Genomic DNA, 24,642 nt, shown 5'->3' on the forward strand with positions numbered 1-24,642 from the left:
TACCTTACGTACAAGGCGTACAAGAAAAATTTAAACTTGGTTTACTAAATATTAGATGTGAACAGTTGCATACTGTTTACAAAACTTTCATCTGATTTGTTAATACATTGGAGGCATATTATCTATCTTACGTACAAGGCGTTCACGAAGTTCATTCATCTAAGTTTTAATTAGCCAAAAGTAGATAAAGTATATTTTGTTAGTTCAGCAACAGGAATAGAGAGGAACATATGTGTGATAAATTTTATTTTCAAGTATCGAAACAAACAAATCTATATTAAATGTAGTTAAAATATGTCATAATAGTCTTATCTCAGCATGACACATTGCAAAAAATATAATGACTTAGTAAGTAAGTGAGTATATTATATTTAGAGATGGGCATGATAATTATGTACAATTCAACAAGGTAAACATAAGGTCTGTAGAGCTCTTAACCGACTTGATATTTAAAAACATAACAAATCATATGCAATTTTGACAAAATACTCATACAAATAAAAACACATGCATAATATAATAGCTAGGCAAACATACTGGTATTTTGCGTTGACAACAGCTTCAGTTTGAGCGTTAGGATCATATCGTCCACCGGACTTATACTGATTAACGAGTTTTTGAGAATCTCTGGAATAGCCTGAAATAAAATGATTAAAGACCTTTCAAGTTGTAAAACATAAAATTGCTTTAGCTAAATATTTATCATTCGATGTTAATACTATTTCTTTTGTGTGTCTTTGAATAAATATGATGAAATCATAAAGCAGCAATTTAACGAATAAAGGAACAACCACTTTACTAGTATATCTGGTTTATTCATACTTGATTGAAAGTCACAAATCAAAGTATTTTTGTTGTTATCATATCTTATTTTGAAACACATTTCTATCAAAACAATTTTACCTTTCCGTTTATCTTTACGAACTGGTACGTCTGTTGACCCGTCAAGTACAGCAATCAATGGTTTGATGATTTTGTTAATCTCTGTAAGATCTCCAAAGTATCCAAAGCGGACCAAGTGTTTCAGTAAACACAAAAGCTAAAGAAAAGATAGAGAATGTGTTTTTAAAGGAGCATGCGTAAAGCAGGAGATAGTAGCCGCCAGTCAAAACCAGATGGGATCACCAATGATGAAGCTCAAAAAAGAAGAAAGGCAAATAACACCAAAAACTTAAAGCTCCAAATATAACGTTTACTGCAGTGATGATCCGATTGAAGTTCAAGCTATATTTTTAAATATTTCTATCTATTATTGCTAGGTCGAAATTGAAATATGAAATTATATTCATCTTGTTCTAAAACAGTATAATCGTGTTTTTCTAAATTGAACTATCACAGTGAGAACGATGTGGTCATATGAGGAAGGATAACCCTGTTTACCTGTTCAGTTAGTTGGTTCATACCAACTTCCGATGCTATCATTTGACTGTTTCTTTCCATAAAGTCCACTATAAAATCTCGTAAGACAGGGAACAGTGTTGCTAAATCCCGAACACCCTGAAATGATATAATATAAAAAAGAAGATGTGGTGTGTTGCCAATTATACAACTCGTCACAAAAGTCAAATGACACAGAAATTAACAGCTGTAGGTCACCGTTTGGCCTTCAATAATGCAGGTTTTTGACTATTGATCCAAAACACCAATACGAGTATGAACACACATTTGAATAAGAATTTTCATTTTACTTATCGTTTTTAAACACTGATTACATTTCATATTATCATAAGTAGCAAAATAACTTACTTGTTACATCTTGAAATAACAATGTTGACTAATGCATTTTAAGTTAAATCAGTCATACTAGTTAAATATGAAATTTATCTTGTATTTTTATTTACATATTACATTATTAAAAATATTTTTTAAAATGGTAAAAATCTATTGAGTCAGTAAAATGTTTGACAACATGTTATGTTCAACAGAAATACTATCATAAAATACTTTTACATGTAATATTAAAACTCTTTACATATATAAGTCATTGCGTGCTATGATAAAATGAATTTTGGTATTATAAAAACAAGGAGATTCGGTATGATTGCCACTAAGACACCTATCCACCAAAGTTTAAATAAAATTATATGCAACCGTATGACCTTCTAAAATGAGAAACATGCATGTAATAAACAAAGGATTTTAGGAAAAGCATCAAACCTGACATGGCTCGACACTGAAATGACTTGGTTCGTCCTAAAATCATATTGAATTAAATATTCACAGAGGTGTTAAATTTCAGCATTTTTACAATTAAAAATGCTGGATTAACATTAAATGTACAAATGCAGTCACGGCAACCAATTTCCTTAAATGGATTAAAACATAGTTTTGTAACCATAAACCAATCAATGAACGAATTTTGTAATTGTCACGAATGAAAAAAAACCAATCTATGATGTTTTTTTAATATCTATAGTTTTTCACACGACAATTTTAACATTATAAATACTATACACTGTTGAAACATGAAGTCCCTAAAACGTTATGCTCATTACGATATATATGACTAAATCATTAGTCTTTACTGTGTGTTAATGAAAGGTTATACATTTCGATGCAAGAATGATAGTTAGTTTATACATTTCGATGCAAGAATGATAAGTAGTTTTAACCTGTGTTGATTCTCTGTCTCCGTCTTTTGTTCCAACAAATTCATAAACAAAGCATAATTCTGGCTGATCAAGTACTGAATAGTTGCTTCCAACTTCGACAAAAGCAGCTGAAATGCATTTAAGTGAAAGTATGATAACACTAGATCTTATAAAAACAAACTTGATATTTTATTGCATATACATGTACGCTGTTTTAAGTGTTATTAGATATTGCAATAGAGAAAACAAAACGACCAATTGGCAAAAAATGGAAGCAACACAGCAGGAAAATGGCGCATCCGGAGGCGGGCCCTATAATCCCCTTAAAATGTACACCAAACTCCGAAACATATAAATGAGCTAAAATTAAAAAAACATAAACGACGCACAAAGGCCACAGAATCCTGACTTCGGACAGGCACAGAAATGTGGTCCATGTATTACAGTTTCATGTTTGGGAACTGTTATCAGTGAAAATGGTGTCATCTGTATATCAGGAGCACATATTTAGAACATAAATGGCAGAAGATTCAAATGAAATTATCAAACACCAAAAGAAGGCAGGCCACAAAAACGAGTACTTCGATGTCATTTGGCATATGGACTGTTGAACTGAAACTACAACTGTGTTCAGTTTATACTCTAAACGATTATAGTAATAACATATGTGTAGTGTTTTAACATCGGTGTCCTTTTTATGTAGATATCTATTTTTGGTTGAATAAATGTTTTCGTGACTTATTAGCAATTTTATATTCCAGTTTTCTATTAAAAATGAAAAAGAAGCATTTATCAAATGTTTTAAACTGTTATTTCTCTTTTGAATTAGGAAAATTGAAAAAGAGTGTAAGTAACAGAAACGAAATCGATTAAAGTTTTACAGTTCAGATCAATAAAAAGATAACTATTGATTTATTAACCATTTTCTAAACTACCTTTATCTAAAACTCTCAAACAAAGAAATTCATCAAACACGCTCAAATGAAAATAAAAAGAAAGACAAAATTGAAGAACATCGAAAAACTACAAATCCGACAAATTTGGTCAAATACAACCAAGAGAATATTCTCCTTTGTGACAAAATCCTAACTATTTCGATAAATTCTCTATTTTATTATCAGTTTTTTTTATTAAGACCATATCAATGAAAAGTTATCGCAACAATTAAATGCTGACTACTTGGCTGGTGATACCATAGGATAGAAACCTCCATTAGCAATGGATTCGATTCAGTGAAAATGTCATTGACACCAGATTAAACTTTTGTACGTCAGATTGGCGTTTTTTTTATTTTCAAAAGACTCATCAGTGAGTATAAAATATCAAATAGTTGCGCAGGGCAATAATAGTAAATTGTAGAGCCTTTAGGACCAAATATTCCGTAAGTTTTTGTCAAATACAGCTAGGATAATCTATTACTTGGTTAGAACATCCTTAGTATTCCAAAATATTTAAAGATTTATAAACAGTTAATTTATGAGCATGACCACACCTATCAAAAAACTAGAGAACTATATGATCAAAAGCTATATAATTATATTTGAATTCATGTAGGTAAAATTTGCATGAGGGAATTAGAACCTTAGATTCTCAAATATATGACCAATAAATAGATTTGTGCGAAGCATTGCCTATTTAGTTAATGATACCATCGGTAAATGCAAGTAACGCTATCTGAATAGCTCGAATCTTTTTTCTTCATACTGAAGACCTTAACAGGTATACAGCTTTACGACCAAAACATTTGTCCTAATATGTAGATGACCTAGAACATTTTCCATACAATGAATATGGAAGATAGCGCAAATATTTACCTATGATGACTTCACAATACTTGGCTCTCAGTTGATCACTTAACTGTGTTGATGTTAAGCACAGATAAGCATCCTCCCATTGCAATATAGGTTTTTCTCTTGTGATAGTATGGACTGCAAAATCATTCCGACCCTTCAAATTAACACAAAAAGATTTGATTGATTTTAAAACATGTCTGATCTTTTGTATGGTTCATGGGCATTTAGTTGAGACCGTTTTTGAAATTTGTGTTAAATGCATGCATTGTTAGTTTTCATTTTCTCAATCTGTGTGGACGCCTCAAATGATAATTGGAATTAAAACCCATGGGATTCTTATCAATATATTTAACTGTTTTTCATTGTTTTTATAATAAAATTAGATCTTCTGTTAGTATGTTAATTTCGTGTTGATAGAATTGCACAGTTTTACGAAGATAACAAACATTTGTGACATCAATTTCCATCAACCTATCCCTTCGACAAAACGTTTTCGTGATAAATTGCAAAAATATAAGGAAAATAAATCAATCATTTTACTTATTTGCCATTTTCAACTGTTTTTTTTATTGCAAATATATTAACTAATAAAAGATTAAAATCAAGAAATGCGTAATTCGTGCAGTAACGTTGCTTTCGATAAAATTTATTTCATATAGATATAATTGTATCATGATGGCATTTTGTCATCTACATTTTCACGTTTACACCTCGAAAAAATTTCTCAATTTCATCCAGATTTTTCTTTTTTAAATTTTGTTGAAAAAAAGCAGGATGTATTACTTACGAAGCAAAGAGACTTCAACAAGTCTAACTGATTCAGTAAAAATCTGTATGGACTATCACCAGCTTCACAGGGCTACAAAATAATCGATAAACTCTAAACATAAAGCTCATACACGTTAAAGATGTCATCGATTTCGTTCATTATTCAGTTTAAACAGTATTATTCTGCCTTAGATTAAAACTATTTACTATCAACTATTTTATTAGTCCAAATTTCTCCAATTAGATACAAGTAACACAAGTTTACGTTTCCAATTTGTAACTTCCCATCTATCAGCAATAGCATTCCGAACTGCTCCTTCGTATAGCGTTCACATGTCTAAGTTAATACGTTACTGGCATACGTGAGCACACTATACAGACAATCTCAACAGAGATGTACGCAGTACGCAGACACTGATCAAACAGAGTTATAAACAAGAAAGACTGAAATCGACATTCAGTTTTAATTTGCGAATGGTTCGACCGATATAATGTGGTGGCAAAATGTCTATTTAGAAATTTGTAGTCTTTGATATTTAAATACTAGTTCTAAAATAGGTCGAACATATAATTCAACTGTTGGAGTCCGATTCCCGATTCTGATATGTTGACTGAGTGTTAAAATGTATTAATGTTTTTGGCAACTAGAAGTGGGGCAATAAATATTAAAAATTAATATATTACATTGGATACGCATAAACCTAGGATAAATAACTGGTACTTAAAAGCAAATCTCCAACCACACCTTTAAGTAATACATGTAAACATTTAGATAAATATACGATGATATACGCTAATAATTGTTATTATAAAAACTTAAATGAAGCAAGTATATCAGGAAAATAAATTGCCACAAAAGCTAAAATCTAATAACAAACGAAACGTATATGTAAACGTATGATAACATAAAAACAACCTGTTTTAAAAATTAGCGAACAAAAGAGGAACCAAGCTTTTTAAATGTCCAACCATACCTTATCAAAGTTGTCAAGTGCATCTAACTGTAATAAAACCTTAGTAGTTGGTTAAACGAAAAAAGAAGAAAAAGATAGAAATGTAAAATAGATAAACTAAATTAGATAAATAATTGAGTCTCGCAATTGACACTTTATATTGATGATACTATTTCATTCAATTCATCCACATGTTGATGAAGATTAAATTTTGTTCTGCAATTTTTCACTTCTTAATAAGCAAATATGTTTTGAACCAATTATTCATGTTTTCATGTTTACACCAGACAATGGCCTTACATCTAACTGATGCATTGGAACCCAAGACTCTTTATCATCAGATGACAGGAACATGACATTGGGTTCTCTGTTCAGATTCTGACCTCTAGCAGCATGAAACTTGTATCCCTGGAAAATTAATAAATTGAGCATCAATAAAACTTCATTTCTTAATTCATTATAGTTATATTGAGTAGTTGATTACTTATAAATAAAGAAAATACCCTGCAAAAATTACAACGTTTGGTCTGTATTTTAAGTGAATATTATATAATGCAATCTAAATACCATCACAGGGACAAATACAAACCATATATCGGAGGATGAATAAATCATGAAAAAAGATGTGCTATCTCAAAACATCATTCGTTCACTAAGTGTGATATATTTTTCACAGCATAGAATCATTTTCCTGTTTGATATAGCTGTGTAATTGTGAACCTATTTGTAGTGAAGGATGATTTATACATTTCTATATAAATATAATTGTAAGTTATTGTTACCATATCTTGTCGTAGCCATTGTTCTGTAATATATGTCTGGTTAGTTGGTATCGATACTCCATCACAAACACAAAGCACTTGTAGAAGGTTCAGAAATATTGAATTCTGGAAAATAGAACAATAACAATTATCCTAATGTTCACTCTTAGTAGTTTGACATCGTATTCAATGATCAGAATATACGTCAACTTAATCTGTATTGTATCTGGCTTCCTTGTGACTTGCATATGTTAACCACAGGACTTTCAAAAACTATATCTGTGAAATTGTCACGCAGAAACAAAGTTATGAGGAGGACATATAAAAAATGACACTCCGAAAATTTTACTGACACTATCACGAATTGGTTGATCCATACGATGAGTCTTTGTCCAAACTAACTAAGGATATTTTTACCACGTGTTAGATTGTGGTTTGTCATTACGTCGTCTAATCTTTTAATTACGGAACGTGACTGTTTTGCTGAGTGTAAATTCACATTGCTATAAGATGTGTCACGGTACTTTTCTATCCCAAATTCATGTATTTAGTTTTGATGTTATATTTGTAATTCTCATCGGATTTTGTCAAATGTCTTAACGCCTTTTCTGTTGTATTCGTGTGTTATGTTAAAGAAAATCAACGACTCCCTTCATTAACTGGATTTTAGTTAAGTTGAACGAAATTTTTACGATTTTTTTTTTATTTATTCACAAGATACACCGACATAACTTTAAAATAAAATAAGTTAACTGGTTTCTACCGCAGTTAGGTATTGTAATTTTCATTGTTATCAAATGTAATATCAGTATTACGAATCTAGTCTTAAATCAGTCCTTATTCGATCTTACTTTTGAGAAATATTTTTAGTCATCCAAATGTTACGTCACTTTGTGTGCTTTTCTAGAATTTCAAATGTGACGTCACTTTGTGTGCTTTTTTAGAATTTCTAATGTGACGTCACTTTGTGAGCTTTTTTACAAATTCAAATGTGACGTCACTTTGTGCATTAAGGCTTTGGCTAGCTCGGGTTTGTATTTTTTTTTTATTTTGTGCTGAATTGTGTTATATAGTCATTTTTTTATAAAATTTACTGTTTGCAAAAGTATAAATTCTTCTAAATAATAAGAATGTACTTGTCCCAGGCGGAGAACCCTAGAATATTTGGCACAACTTTTTTAAACTTTTGGTGTTCAGGGCTGTTTAACTTGTTTTTGGCTTTTTTACTTCTTTCAACTTAGTGTCACTGGTTAGTCTTGTGTGGACGAGACGAACTTCTGGCGTATTGAAATTGTAACCTGGTGCCTTTATTTAGCTATTATTCGTGTGTTTCTCTGTCCAATATGTTCTCCTATTTATTTGTATTGGGGTCCCGTCATGTTGTGTTGTCGTTTTAATGTTGTAATTAACATTGCCATAGAAGCGGGAGGTTTAGCATGCAACCAAACCACGTTCAACACACCTTTTTATTCTTTAAAAAATATCCTGTTCTGAGTCAGGAAATTGACCATTGTTATGTTATAGATCGTTTATGTGTGTGTTCCATTTTAATATGTTGTTTCTGTTGTGTCATTTGTATTCATATTTGAAGCATTTCCCTCAGTTTTTGTTTGTAACCTGGATTTAATTTTTTCTATCGATTTATGAGTTTCGAACAGCGGTAAAGTACTGTTGACTTTTTTACAATTAGAATAAATATGCCCTAGTACCAGGGCAACATCAAACATGTCAATATACATTCTTTCATACGAATAGTCATATTTTATTGTAGTATGTGACACAACAGCTATGTGTTACAAAATGTACCATGACATACCTTAGTTTCACCAAGAAGGTGAATGAATCTGTCTATGTGTGCGGTGGTTATTCTGTCAACTAGCTTCCTCTTATCTCTCATCAGTTCAACAATCATCTGTGCAACGTTTATTCCTATACCACCCTTCAAGACATAGTCAAAATTTGAATATTGATTTTTTTTTATTCTATAAATAACCTCATCAGCTAAAATTCAAAAAATTCCATTTTGACACCATTTAATTTTTTTATAAATATTTTGATAAATCAAATAGTGAAATATTTAAATGTGTTCTCTTCAACGATCTTCTTTAAAAATATAGCTTACAGTTCATTATGATTGTTTATGTATTTCCTAGATTGCTCCATAACTTATATGTCTCTGTTACACTTTGTACCAATGATGCAGTTTATGTAATTTAATGTAGACTTGGAAAGAGTAAATGTAGAATACTTTTGACAGGATGATTAAATAAATTATTACGGCACTTTTTTTTTAATTGCACATCTTTGTTATTAATAGGACATATTTTAAAGTCATAAGAAACCTCAAATTAAAAAATCTCTAATTGTATATGTTGAACACGTTCTCAATACCCATGCTTTTTGTTATTTGTTTACTATAAGGTGACAATCGATAAACTTCGGCTTCAAAACACGGCATTTAATGAGCAGCCATATTTGTTAAATCATAACAGACAGAGAGAAAACAAATTGACAATAATACGTTATGTTTGCGTAAAAAATTAGACAATCGTGCACAGAGGATTAAGTTTATGATATATACAAGAATTTGTAAAAGAATTGGACAAATATTTATTTCACCACTCACTCATTTCATATGACTTTAATACTGTTAATCATAGTGAAAATGCAAATGATTTTGTTGGTAAAAGTTTTGCAGATTGTGCAAAATGTACCTTTTGTGTAAACTGTGTCTGAAAGAAGTCAATGTATTTTGCCATGTATAAAGCATTCTTTCCACTTCTCCCCAGCATGTACGCATGGAGAACATCATATGCCTCTTTATATATCCTGATACGATATAACTGTTCTTCTCCTGTTCTCAATGGACATTTTACTAGGTCTACCAATAGATCTATAACCTATCAATTGAAAATCAGTTTATAGATATACGAATATGTGGTATGAGTGCACAATTTGAAAAAAAAGAAAATCATCAGTATTTGAACTTTCAGAAAGTGTATATGAATAATAACGACGAGTTTTTCTTAAAGGTTATCTTTTACCAGAATAATTTTAAATATTTATCTTTTTTGATTTTGAACAAGGTTGATTATTATTTATTTTCATTTTTGATTTTGTAAATGAAATGCGCATCTGATTAAAGAAAGCATTGTTGAATAAAAACTATGGATTACCTTCAAATTCCTGAGTAGTTTTTGTTTCCGTTTCACTGGTAGTCCTTTGTCTCCTAAGAACGTTTTTACATCCTTTAGTGCCTAAAAATAGCAAAAATGTATACAGTTAGTTTCATATGGGAGTACTTATTATTAGACAAATATATAAATAAGTGTGCATGTGGTATAACAAATCTATACAATAAGTACTCTTCTATAAAAGAGGACCAAAAGATAATAGAGGGATATTTAATATCATAGATAAAGAAGAATCTGACAATGCTATGTTTTAAAGAAGACAAACAGAAAATCAAAAGTACACAATACAAAACAAAGAAAACTAAAACTTAAGTTAAACGAACCTAACCAAAAACTGGGGTGGATCTCAGGTGCTCTGGACGGGAAAGCAGATCATACTCCACATGTGGCACCCGTCGTGTTGCTCACATTATTATAATTCTCGTTAATAGTCGGTTCGGTAGGTCACATTCGTGGAAAGGGAACGAGATTGTAGTTACGACATAAGGAACATATCTGATATCATCTGTGAAACGGATTTTTCTGTAACGGTCAACCAACTCGTGATGGCGTCCGTAAGATTTACGAATGGATTATTTCAACTTCACCATTTGGAACTTTTGGTAAAAAAAAACGTTTATAATAAACATATTGCATATTTGTTCGCATGAGCTACGTTTTTCTACACCGCAAATCATTTTTTAAGCGTATTCATATGAAAGTGATTATATTTATTTTTTACCGCCACTTCATCCAAGAATTATTCATATATTTGATAAATTATTTCTCTTGTACTTTTATTGATACTCAATTTGCTATTTTTTATTCATAAAACATACCGTTACTATAGCATATGTTCTTCTAGCTGACAGAGCTGGTACATCGTTCAACTAAAATGACATTAAAAAACTAAAAGAACTGATACTGATAGTACATATTTATGCTATTTCATATACAGTCCAAAACGTTCGTGATCAACATATTATGTTAATATCACATAACCATTGTATTTAATTTGAACAATTGATTCATCTTATTTGCTTATATATTTCATATATATTTATGTTTATTGAAAGGAAATAATTTCTAAGTGAACTGCAGGCAGATCGATGATAAAACCGTCAAATTGAAAACAATCTAAATGTTTATAAAAACAATGAGATATTGACATTCGAATCGCACTCACCCATATAGAATTTAATGACCTCATATATCTATTGTATCAGGTCACTAGCCACTATGTAACTAATATTATCTACACATAACTTAGACAACAAAAGTTTGATGATGTGCAAAGCATATCTTATAGCGTCACTGATGAGTCTTGTGTAGACGAAACGCGCGTCTGGATTATTAAAATTATAATCCTGGTACCTTTGATAACTATTATTCTTTATCTACCTACAAATTTTCAATTCAGAGTAATTTTGAAAAACACATATTCAAGGCAGAGTATTTCGTTGCTTTGAAAAACGTTTGTACAATGCTTACATCTTTGATTAAGTTGGTTAGAAACGGCACTATTCCCGCAATGTAGTTGAAATTCTGCACATCATTTTGTGGAACACATTGTAATGTGTATGCATCGGCATACATGCTTTCATTTGAAGCCAGTATCTACAAATAAACATATTTCATTTAATATTTTCTAATTACTAACACAATATTATATAAATCAGTATTGCAATTTTCATTGTAATTTAAAAATGTTATATTAGTATTACAAACCTTATCCTGAATACTATCCTAATTCTATCCAACTTTTAGGTAATTTTTAGAAAATGCAAATGTGACGTCACGTATTCACTTATAAACCTGGTACCTTTGATAGCTATTAATTGTTTGTTTCTCTTTCGTATATGTTCTCCTATGTATGTGTATTGTAGTCTTGTCGTGTAATGTTGTCAATTAAATGTTATATTTAACATTGCAATAAAAGCGGGAGGTTTGGCTAGTCAAAAAACCTGGTTCAACCCACGATAAGCAAAAAATCCTGAACCAAGTTAGGAAAATGGCCATTGTTATATTATAGTTTGTTTTTTCTGTGTGTTACATTTTAGTAGTGTGTACCTGTTGTGTAGTAGTTCTCCTCTTATATTTGGTGTGACTGGCGTACTAAATTATGTTCCTGGTACTTTTGATAACTATTTCCCTTAGTTTTAGTTTATATCCAGGATTTGGTGTTTTTTTCGCAAACTGATACGAACTTCACAACAGTGATAACTAATTCAAATGTGAATGCAATGCAATTGAAATAAATTGAACTTGTGGGATACTTTGTAATTGAAATGGTATTGAACACAATTTACAGGAAATAAACTTAAAAATCAAATTTCGAAAATTTCAAATTGAATTCAAATGTATCTGAAATTGTTTTTCAATCCTGATAAATATTTCGCGATGTTGATCAGTTTCACTATTCTTTTAGACAATTCATTGACAGATTGTTTCATCATGTTTTAATACGTCCAAAACTTAATTATTGATCGTTCTTTATAAAGATGAATGCAGAATATCTCTATAAACACAACAGATACAGAATAAAAATTGAGAATGGAAATAGAGAATGTGTCAAAGCGACAACAACCCGACCATAGAGCAGATAACAGCCGAAGGCAACAAAGCGATCTTCAATGTAGTGAGAAATGCATGTTATTGTATAGCAGCTTATAAATTAAAATGTATTACATGTCGTAGCTTTGTTGTTTCTGTGTCCATATTTTGAACCCCATACTTCTCCATAAAAGTCTTTCTATCAAATGGTTGATCTAAAATGAAAACGTTTTACTAAAATTTATTTTTTATCATTATAGTTTTTTGTATTGTAGTCAAATTTTAAATTCAAAGTGTCCTTTTTGTATTCATTGAAATTACTATTTGAAAGAATTCAAATTAACGTAAATGGCAATATAAAATTGAAAAACTCATTTGATGATGTTATTGGTATTCATTTTCGTCTGCAACAGTGGGTGTTCTGTCCAAAATTAAGTGCGACTTTTAACTAGAGAAAACGGAAAATTCAATTAAAAATAAAAGAAAAATATTTCAAAAATTCAATTTGGAATTTAATGAAAAGTAAAATTAAAAAACAATGGACATCAACTGTCATATTACTGACTATGAATTACATTGAGAATATGTCATGTGATGTATTCATTTGACATTATTCTCCATTTCATACCTTTCAAAGCATGTAACCAACATCCGGTCAACATATGTTCTATTCTTGTATAACTTTCAAACTTTATTTCATCCTGTTCCTACAAATTAAAAAAAAACTTTAAAAAGTGTTGAGTAAATCACCTCTAGTTTTTTCAAAATTGAGACTTTATAAAAAGCAGTACCTTCAGAAGAGTATTCATTATTACTTCAATTTTTCTGAAGTTTGGTATTGTTTAAGTTTTTGGGCCTTTCTTTGTTAAATTGTTTGTTTGACACTTGCCCTATATACTTCTTTAAAATCTTCTTTATAATGCATTGTTCTGGAGACTTTGACGTCTGATATTTCTTTAGTCACCTTAATGGGTACCTTTCAATAAACTTTTATGAATACTTAGTTTCATATTAAACGGGTAAAAGAATTTTTCAATATTTACACCGAAAGCAGATTTATCTGGCTGATAAATGAATACCCAAGCGAAGACAAACGGTTTTGACGTTTTTACCAAGTAATTAGACTTATGAAGAAGAACTGACATTCTGAATGAATTAAAAACCATGGTATAGACATGTTCGTTTTTCTAATACACCCAAATTATTGTTATTTTACCAAACCCTCGACAGCAGGAGGTATATACTATTCAGCTTGTTCATCAAACTGATAACACTCTGGAACTATATCGATGTTTATGTCATATCTGGTGACCATGCCAAATTGTAGGTACCTTGATTACAGAGTGAAATCTGAATACTGTTCTAGGATCACCGTTATCGTCTACTAAACACACATCTAAGTTGTTATCGAGGGATAAATATTTCCTGTTTGTCATATGACGAAGTCGGATTTGTTGTTCCCATTTTATCACATCACCTACAAATTCAGATATAAGAAGCATTTTTTTCTGCAACATCTTAATTTCTAACGAATTGAAATGATAGCATGTTGTTTTCTTTCGAATATATTTCTTGTCAATTTATCAAAACAAATTATCTTGCGTATAAATGTATCTCTCCGTAATTGAATTTTGTTTGGCAAGGGTACATTCACATACAATAGAAATATGTCCAATTATTATAACTTTAAAATGTTCTTTTATCAATGTTATGTCTTTAACTGCTAACATAAAAATATCCCAATCTTGAAACAAAAGAATAAAGGTGTTATAACAGCAGAGAATAATATGTAATATTTCTCAAACAAAACAGTTAAATGTATAGGGTAGACAATTGGTCTGTTTGATTTTTTACATTGTAAACTATACCATTGAGAATACTGGACTCCGCTTCTATCTGCCAGTACGTGATACCAGAGGATGTAGGGGATATCGTCTTCGGATTATAAGGATCAAAGGCACGAATACGGAAATGAACTACAACAAATACTCGAAACATATAATACTGAAAATGAACTTATTAAAATTTCTATATAATCCAACGATATTAATTCATCTCTTATTGTTATAATTTTCACAGTTAAATCGCATGCAACAATTATTGTTGTAAAACAGATACACCATACTAACATTTATTGTCAAATGTAAGATTACTACATGTACCCTTTATGCAAAGCATTTCAACATACAAAATTCTTCAAGTGAAAGACGATTTAAATGTTACTGGTGTAATCATTTTGTATTTAACGTTGACATTCAAGACACATGATGAGTATGGAGATTAGTGCTCAATGATGAGAGTGGACAGTTTTTCAATCATGTTTTACCATCTGTTTGAAAAATTATATAAATGAAAAGCAATCTCATGACATTTTACCGTTGATGTTTTTCATATAGAAATCCGTCAGGCAAAATAGTTCATTCTATCGAACTTAAATTCAAAGATATATTGTAAATAGATTTTTTTGTTATTTGTTCATTTGTTCATTTGATTTAAAATGTTTATATGACTGCAAAGATGTGAGGAAAAACATTCAGTGCACAAAATGATTTGGTGTGTGTGCTCTCGGACGGACGTGTTAGTAATGAGAATCTGACTATAATAGCATGTGTGTTAGTACATTTAGGTTTTATGACAGATTTATGGTTAAATTAAGTTAACATCACATTTTTATATATAATCAATTGTAGGTGTTAAACTTTATATATACTCAACAACATAATACCTCTGTAACGGTATACCCATCCTTGTAAATTTGTTTTGTTTCAAAATGCTTACTGAATCACACGTTATATTTAAAAATACCAATAGCACATAACCATGTACAAGATCTACAAGTTATTACAAATTATTCTCGAAAAACTTGCATTCGTTCTTGAGTATATATATTACATGACTCTAGGTTTATGTGATGGCAATTAGAAAAAAAACAATGCATATCGAATCTGATTATCAAAACGTCATATTTAGTATTAACATAACTTACCTTTAGAAGACACTATAAAAATCGGAATATATGTTATATTGTAGAAGTAAGTATGTACATATGTAATGTACTGATAGTTTTAGAAGACATTCCAACAGTGACATCAGAAATAATAATGTTATACTAATAGTATTGCAAGTTTAAAATACGATTTCTCAAGTGATTTTGGCATGTGTGGCACTAAGCTATTGTGGTGCTACAAATGTTTAAATATAGTTACAATATCCCACAATATGGTATTGTGATATATTCAATGACTTTCCTTCGAGTCAATTTTAACTAGCATTTGTTACTTTTGAAGATATTTTCCATAAGAACGGCTTGTTAACGTGTGGCGTTTGCAAAGCAATATCATCAATCTTCCTTAAAACAAAACAGCGTTTTCTGTGACAAATGTCATAATATCTATTTTTATAAAGTTAACCCAAAAACATCGACTATCTTTTATTGTGATTAAGCTTTAATTTTTTATTTTTTATTCATTTCTATGATATGTTTTACCATTTTCTGTCACTTCTTGGCCGAACAATCCTTGAGCTATCACATAGGCTTCTAATTCTTTATGGAACAATCGTATAACAGATCCACCCTGCATAAATACAATTATTTATTCATTTATGTGTTGTATTGACCGAAATTGTCAACGAAGATTTCCCCTTTAGATAATAAGTTCAACATATGTAAACATTTAAGCATTTGAGTAAGTGATTATGATATATAGTATGTTGCGAATATTTTTGTGAATTAGCAACGAGTTTTAAATCTTTTCTTATTTTTCTTTTTGGTTCTAGTGGGAATAGTGCTCAATAAGTTTGAAATGTAGTCTCAATACTTATTTTCTTTATTAATGCATAAAAGTCGGAAATATAATTAATCTTGATTCCTCATTTCATTGGAATCAAGAAGGTTACAAATGTGTAACATAATTAGCTAAAAGGATAAAGTCTTGTGTCCGACGCGCTTTTCTATATTAATCTTTATCAGCAATTCTCAATCCTAAATATTTTGTATCCAGGGATTTATAAATAAGTGGCAACGTTAAGAGCTGGATGACCAAAAGGAACATAGAAAAATAACCACATTTCTCCAACATCCATTATCACCAAGGGAGTTGGGACCATAGCTTCTAATAAGCATTAAATATTTATGCGAAATTCATAAAAGAACGTTTAAGTTTAGTCTGACGTTGAAAAATGCTGGTAATCTGGTATACATTCTATGTTAATACTTTTTTAGTCTATTTTCAGAAACGGGAAATGCCACAATCCCTTCTAGTAATACAGTCTTTATTTTAGCTAAAACCATTTTGAATACTTCATACGGATTGGTCAACTTAAACTACAGTAAATGGGAACAAAGTGTTTGAAGATGGACGACGACAGCGCCTCTGGTGACTACAACACCATAGCATATATATAACCAGTACGACCACAAAATACTTTACCCTCAAAAACTGGAACTGATCTGGATAATCCCGGAAGCTGCCGACCAATGTAAAACTTGAACGTTCCACTCCTAAGTTCAGTTCAGATCTATAAATCAAGATAGAAAAAAAGGCAGTTGTTTGGTGCTTGAACTTATCAATCAACTCTGTAATTGATCATGTATTTATGTTTCGTTGTTATTGACATTGGCATTATGAAAATGTTGACATCCATCTATGCCAATACAGAATTGACAATCATAGCAAAGTGCCAATATCAAATTGCCTCTAGCGATTAGCATATTCAAAACATCGAGTATTTCTGCAATACAGTGATTTATTTGTACGAAATCAAAACATATGGTTATAAGATATTGTTGGGTCGTTTTCTACATTACCATGATTCGCATGCAAAAAATGGTTGATGGAAACCAACCAATGTTTATAGTACTAAAGATTAGATGATAGCTGTACTAATTAATATAATTTTCTTAGTTTCTTTCTCTGTCTATGTGTTTGCTTACTTTTTTGTTAAGAAGTTTGTTTAGTATGTTTCTTTAATGGCCGTATGGTGTAAGTTTCTTCTTTTCATTTACTGTGATAAACTAGTAAAAATGTAAGGAATCAACCTACCGTCGCTGGATGTGTAGACTTACGCATTCGTAAAACGTCTATTTTGTAAGTTTGGCGTCGCCCAGTCTTTAGTGTTCTACTTACTATTATTTGTCAGTTGTCTGTTCACTTTTTAGCCATGACGTTGTCGGTTTATTTTTCGATCTATGAGTTTAACTGTCCCTCTGAGATTTTTACCCCTCTTTTTATCACTTACGCATTTGCAAAATGATCTATTCTGTAAGGTTAACTTACGCATTTGTAAAATCTATTTGGTAAGGTTCACTTAAGCATTTGTAAAATGATATATACGGTAAGGTTCACTAAGACTTACGCATTTGTAAAATGGTCTATTTGGTAAAGTTCACTTACGCATTTGTAAAATGGTCTATTTGGTAAGGTTCACTAAGACTTACGCATTTGTAAAATGGTCTATTTGTTAAAGTTCACTTACGCATTTGTAAAATGGTCTATTTGGTAAGGTTCACTAAGACTTACGCATTTGTAAAATGGTCTATTTGGTAAGGTTCACTACTATGAAGGAAATGTCCAGGAGATTTGATACTCTCAAGCATGACCTGATCATACAACTGTACCTGTAAATGGGAAACAACTATTCAAACAAGTATCTGTATCAGCCTTCATAATTTATACAATAGTATAACCTCTATCTGTGATGTTATATTTGTTATTCTCATCGGATTTTGTATAATGCTTAGTTCGTTTCTTTGTGTGTTACATTTTAATGTTGTGTCGTCATTCTCCTCTTATATTTAATGCGTTTCCCTCGGTTTTGGTTTGTGACCCTGATTTGTTTTTTTCTTTCGATTTGTGAGTTTTGAAAATCGGTTAACTACTGTTGCCTTTATCTGTCAAGTAAGGCATAAGGCATTTGTTATCAAAGAGTTCGTTTCTATGTTCGTTGGAGTTTGTTTTTGTTTCACTTCAGTGTTCTCGATGTTCCTTTGTTTTCCTCTTATAGTTGATATTTTCCCTCGGTTTTGGTTTGTAACCTGGATTTTTTTTCTTACAATCAATATATGACTTTTGAACATCGGAACACTACTGTTGCCTTTATGCCTCATTGAAAATTTTATTCCTTGTATGCTTTTCGGTAACATTATTGCTAATTCGTTACGTAGTACCCATGCTTTCACCAGACGTTGCGATGTTTTCAGTTTATTCTCCACAGAATTTGCTTATGCGCTTTCGTGCACTTAACTTTCTTCATATTACTTTAAGATACAAATGATTTTGATGTGTATAACGTGCAATAAATTGTGTGAAAGCCATGGTGACATTTATGTGTATAGACAGTGAAAATGCCATTGAACTTATTCATGAAGATCGCATTTTACATTAAAAATTCTTTAATTATAAAATCATGAGTAGTTTCTTTTTGTTACACAAGATAAGGGAAGACACATGTAGCACACAGATAACATTAAATAGACATTTGTTTTGAAGAAAATAAGATTGGTTAGAATACTTACGAATTCTCCTTCTGATTTCACTTTGTAACGAGGTAGTATCTTAAACTGTGCATTTTTGTCATTACATTCAAGTAGTGAAATCTAAAATGGTAGTTTATATACTTCTGGTCATATTATTTTACTCAGTGCAAAGTTCATATGGAGAAGAGATATACCAAAGGCACATTCAAACACAAATAAGAAAACTGAGATAAGAAACTGGCAACACCATGGCCAGACAAAGACAAACAGACCAAAAATAGTACATAAAACAAAACATAGAAAACAAAATTCTGAACATCACAAACCCCTACCAATAACTGTGGATGACTTTATGTGCTCTTGGAGGGTAAGTCGGTCTGTTCCAGATGCAGCACCCGTCCTATTACTCATATTAGTACAAACCAGTTAATCATTGTTAATTGATGTCACATTAAGGGGAAATTGAACGGAATTGTTGTTACGATATTTGAACATTTTTGGTATTATATTATGTGAAACGGATATGGCATAACGGTTAACGAACTCGTGGTGGCGGCCATAAATGTACTAGCACATTTGATTTGTATTATTTACATCGATTCGTAGATAAATGTAATCACGACAAACAATCTCTCAGTCTGTAGCCATTTTCATACATAAGGGTTTGTCATATAAAATGGTACGACAATCACGAAATCAATTCTCATAAGGAAGTAACAGTTGATTACTTTAAAATCCCGAAGGTTACCTTTATTGATTGATCAATTTACCTTCAAGGGAAAAAAAGATTTATAATTTGTTCAATAGATAATTTCTAATTGCGTATCGTTATGATATGGTTTATCATATCTTTGTAAACACAATTATTTTTATATCCAATATGAATGTTTATTGGAGCAGTTTACAGAATGGACTGATTTTGTCAATAAATGGGGTGGTGATGCGAACATCATGGAATGGCAATTCTCAAGTCTTTGTTTAGTTTTACTTTTATTTCGGCATCCAGAGGACAAACTTAAAACTAGTGCGAACTTAGAACAAGCAATCTTTTAATTGGTACAAAAAAAACTAGTGTACAATCTAAGATCAGACATGTTTTCGTTTACATAAGAAATGTGTTGGTGATGAATATCAGTCCTAATATGCTTGAAACAAATGTTAGTTTGTATTATTATATTAATAAACCGAGAAAGAAAAGCATTCCGAAATATTATATAGCATAACCATCTGTTCTTAAACTGCACACGATGCTGTCATACTGTCACTGCTAGTTGTTACGTAACTTATCTATATTGATCGAGGAACTGTCTACATTCATATAGACATATAAGTTATCAGATGGTTTATATCAGGATAGTATACTTTTTTAAATGTTCCTGACTATTACATGTTATCTCCAGACAGTACGGTACAGTTTTAACAAGTTCCTGACTATTATGTCATTAATTGAGTTTGCTTTGTAATTTGTCCAGATGTTACACATGTTTTCTGTATGGGTATAAATAGAACATTGGATTGAATCGAAATGAATACGGACTACTTGTATTAATGTTCATACCCTCATATTATTTCTATCTTTCTGGCTAGTTTGTGTTGTACTGGAGTGAATATACTTCCCTGAGAAAACATGGCGAAGCTGAAATACAAACACTAATACGTTATTCCAATATAACAAACTGAGCATTGTTTACGCATACTTATGTGCATATACATTCATAGTAATGTTTCTGTCCTTTATGTATTTTTTTACGGTTTACCTCATTTTGATCTCAACTTGTCTATTCTAGGGTGATATAGATCTTGATACAATTTATAGACAATTACTTTTTGTTTTCAAATTTGTTTGTTGACCGCTGACTGTCACGTTGGCGTGTTGGTTGGTGTTTGTGTGGTTGGTCTGATCGCCATACACCCTTCATCTCTATAGTTTATAAAACTTGTTTGAGATATTATCTTTCGAAGATGATTACAATTTCTTCTACCTGTGTCAGATATTCATTAAAACTGTATTTAAATATTTTATTATTTACTTGTCATATGTCGATGTTGTCGTGGGCACTTTTGTTTTAGTAATTGGTCAAGAAGAATGCTTTACACTTATACAAGTACCTGAATTATCTCCCCATAACGAACTTTTTTCCCAAACTGTCGCTTCTGTTCGGCTTCATTGTCTTTGTTTTCCGCTTCCGCTGACGCCTATAAAACACATACAAAGTTTATTCAAAAAGAGGCAAATACATATATGTGCTGTAAGAGGTGTAAGTATCATGTTAAATGAAGTTGTATCGGACAAACTCGAAAAGTATTAAGTTTAACTATTTCAAGGCTAATAATGACAAGCTAAAGGTCAATATGAATGTTAACTTGGAAAAACAAACTAGTTGTTAAAGATACAGATAATATGGTAAGCACGTTCATGAACAAATTGTCTGATGCTATGAATTAAAATATACATAAGAAACATATCATAAAGTAGTAATCCAAACCACCTCTTAGAGCTGATGTAAACTATCAATAAGGACAAAATATAAGAGCATGCGTAATATATAGAAATTTCAGAGATAACGAAAGCTTTTATGGTACACTAAAGCGTGAAATAAATCAAAAGCATCAATTTCTTAAAAAGAAAATAATCGGGCGAAGTCTATCGCAGAGTCTGCGAAAAACAATTTGCAAGTGGAAACCTAGAAGTGGCGTATCAGAACTGCATGTAAAAAGGATGTTCAAAACTTTGTTGGGAAGTACAGATACCAAGAAGTATTGGCTGAATTTACAGCTAGTGTTTTAACTGTGGAAGTCTATAACGGTGATACATTTATTAGAATATTTCTTTTGTTGAAGAATCTAGTAATAAAACCTTTCAAAACAAAACAAAAATCAACAAATCACTAAAATAATTATATACCTCGAAACCACAAGAACAAGAAATGTATATCCGAGATATCGAAACAATTGAAAACGTGAAATGTAGAGCAACAAAAAAAGTAATCCAACCCCAGAGATCTATTGTACGAAGACACGATTGTAAATTCCTACATTTACAACATGAGAAGTAGTGGAAGTGTGGAATAACAAACAAGACATAGTACTGATTACAAAGAACGTTAAGATCTTTGAACACCGTTTAGACGAGCATTGGAGATACCACCAAGTGATATATAACTTTGAAACTGAATACACATATAACACATGAAGTAGGACAAACGTAATTAGTAATTATAAAATGGAGCCAAATACAGAGGTGCAAAGTGACCTCCTCCTTTGAAAACACTTAGGTAAGATACATTACAAATTGGCGTTAAATAATTTGTATAAGGGTTGAGTGATAAGCTAGTTGGTATCACGAGGCTAACAAAATATCAGTTTTAATGAGTGTCTAACTGTTACTATCTAAATATTTCATTTCACAAATAAAATGTGTTTGTTGAGAAATGTCTTATATATCTTTATTACTGGTACTAAATATCGACTTTCCACATCTACACTTAAATAAGCATGTATATCAATCAAAAGTCAATAAAAGCATATTTTATTCATTGATAAAAAAAATTAACACCAAAACCAATATGTTAACATATAAATGCTTATTATTCAGAATAAAATTGTAAAAATTGAATAATAAAATTACCACAATATATACATGGGTAATTCAGATCAATGCTTCATTCATCAGATCTATTTAAAATATCTACTTGAATTTGGACAATTTGTGATTAGAATATTTTTGCAGTTTGTTTTCACGATCGTCTTTGGTCTAGTTCATGATGTTCACAGATGAACTTTATTGCTTTCCTTAAGTCTTCATGACGGGGTATACAAATGTAACACACGACAACACTTAGTTTACCCTTTTTACGTACAGGTGCTGAATAACAATGTATGGCATATTTAATCTTTCTTTTTGTTGTCTTGTTTTCCGCTGAGTGGACTAACCCCTCCAAAATTTGTATAAAACAGGCGAATTAATCAACTTGAGAAAGCAAATAGAGAAGGTGTCAAACAACAACCCGACCATGGAACAGACAACAGCAGAAGATCAGACTAGTTAAACCAGAGTACTCGCTGCTACATACAAGAATGTATGTCGTCTCAAATTACTAGTACAATATTCACAGAATGAGACGAATCATACAAAATCATCACCGTTTCTATAGTAGTTTAATCTCACTTACTTTTATTTTCTTACTTCCTGCCTTTGAGATAGAAGACTCGTGTACTTCTGATGTGTCAATGTCAGTAAACTCTACCTTCCTAAGTTTCTTGTTCAGTTTGTATCTGTTTTGAATCGTTATTTGAAAGACAATAACTGCAAAATAAAATCTATGATTAATAATTTATCTTTTCTTTACTGTCGATATTACCATACTTTGTTTTTTATCAATATTCTACTTTTGTGAATTTACATTTTTGAACCAATTCGTCACTTTAAACAAGACTTGTCATAGTACAATTTGTTTTCGTCGATTTTCAATATTTTCGTACCCAAAACAACATACTACTGCGAAAATAACTTTTAGTGTTTTACAAAAATACCTTTCATTCGTATCTAAAATACAAAATGTACTATTTCATTGAAATGTCAACTTGCTTTTTGCCATTTTATGGTATTCCACTGGTCAATTGTTACAAAGAAATGATCTGAGATAAAACAGAAGATTAGATGAAAACTCCGTCGCATAACCATGCCAATGTACTAACTCAGGAAACTAAAGGACTTTGATTTTGATAGCGGACCTTGTTTAGCCTCTATTTAATTTGAAAATAATGTCTCCATCATTTGGAGTTTTAGTCATTGGTATATTGTATAAACACTTGTCTATTTTGCTAAAGATCATAGCCTACTTTTAATTTGAAAATAATGTCTCCACCATTTGGAGTTTTAGACATTGGCATATTGTATAAACACTTATTTTACTAAAGATGGTACTAGTACATGTATGTGGACCTCGAAATGTCTTTTGTTTATAATGATTCGTATTGCTCGGCTTCCGTCACATTTTCTTTGGTAAGACGGTATTTATAACAACATTAGGACTTGAATATGCAAAAAGAATTATTTGAGATACGAAATCAAGACAATTTTTCCATCTTTTATTGTAACCGTTACACTTCATAAACTTTTTTTTTTTTTTTACATCACTAACTTAATGGGATGCTTGTCGCTATCAAGTACTATTTATCACACAACTTTGACAATAAAAAAAAACCGATTATGTCAATGATTTGTTGTGTGGGTTGTCTGCTTTGTCCCTTTACGATGCTAGAGTTATTTTTACTATATTCGGTCGCATATGATTAAAGTTAACTACCTTGTGGATTGGGGACATTTCTAGGTCGATTTCTGTCCTGATTAGTGTACACATTCAGTCCATTGTTCATACAGCTATAGTAATGTACATGGAAAAGATAAAATAATCAAAATCATGTATTTGATATATCAAAAGTAACAATGATGCTTAGCTGCATATTCAAAACTGGAAGCTAGAAAGCATTTACGTTCATCTACATGCTTGAAACATCTTATGCTTTTTCATGTTGCATTCTAGTTACTTTATAGTTTATCACCTCTTATCTT

At 31.0% G+C, this 24,642-nt stretch overlaps 1 protein-coding gene across 1 annotated transcript in view; it reads right to left on the reverse strand.

The window, feature by feature from the left end:
* Nucleotides 1–24,642, reverse strand: part of LOC134699083 (inositol 1,4,5-trisphosphate receptor type 1-like) — a 108,881-nt gene that overhangs the window by 39,475 nt on the left and 44,764 nt on the right. The window contains exons 4-28 of the mRNA XM_063560770.1: nt 24,377–24,450; nt 23,240–23,373; nt 21,177–21,263; nt 20,626–20,703; nt 19,107–19,187; nt 18,112–18,209; nt 17,023–17,110; nt 16,080–16,167; nt 14,461–14,568; nt 13,924–14,069; nt 13,221–13,299; nt 12,728–12,807; nt 11,531–11,656; nt 10,879–10,929; nt 10,043–10,123; nt 9,581–9,766; nt 8,683–8,805; nt 6,888–6,992; nt 6,406–6,513; nt 5,172–5,243; nt 4,406–4,538; nt 2,613–2,719; nt 1,381–1,497; nt 904–1,039; nt 538–637 (exon numbers count right to left, since the gene is read on the reverse strand). Of these exons, the coding sequence (XP_063416840.1) occupies nt 538–637; nt 904–1,039; nt 1,381–1,497; nt 2,613–2,719; nt 4,406–4,538; nt 5,172–5,243; nt 6,406–6,513; nt 6,888–6,992; nt 8,683–8,805; nt 9,581–9,766; nt 10,043–10,123; nt 10,879–10,929; nt 11,531–11,656; nt 12,728–12,807; nt 13,221–13,299; nt 13,924–14,069; nt 14,461–14,568; nt 16,080–16,167; nt 17,023–17,110; nt 18,112–18,209; nt 19,107–19,187; nt 20,626–20,703; nt 21,177–21,263; nt 23,240–23,373; nt 24,377–24,450 (2,586 nt within the window). The remainder of the gene's footprint in view (nt 1–537; nt 638–903; nt 1,040–1,380; nt 1,498–2,612; nt 2,720–4,405; nt 4,539–5,171; nt 5,244–6,405; nt 6,514–6,887; nt 6,993–8,682; nt 8,806–9,580; nt 9,767–10,042; nt 10,124–10,878; nt 10,930–11,530; nt 11,657–12,727; nt 12,808–13,220; nt 13,300–13,923; nt 14,070–14,460; nt 14,569–16,079; nt 16,168–17,022; nt 17,111–18,111; nt 18,210–19,106; nt 19,188–20,625; nt 20,704–21,176; nt 21,264–23,239; nt 23,374–24,376; nt 24,451–24,642) is intronic.

This window comes from Mytilus trossulus, unplaced genomic scaffold, assembly GCF_036588685.1.
Source record: "Mytilus trossulus isolate FHL-02 unplaced genomic scaffold, PNRI_Mtr1.1.1.hap1 h1tg000024l__unscaffolded, whole genome shotgun sequence".
In the NCBI taxonomy this organism is placed as follows: Eukaryota; Metazoa; Mollusca; class Bivalvia; order Mytilida; family Mytilidae; genus Mytilus; species Mytilus trossulus.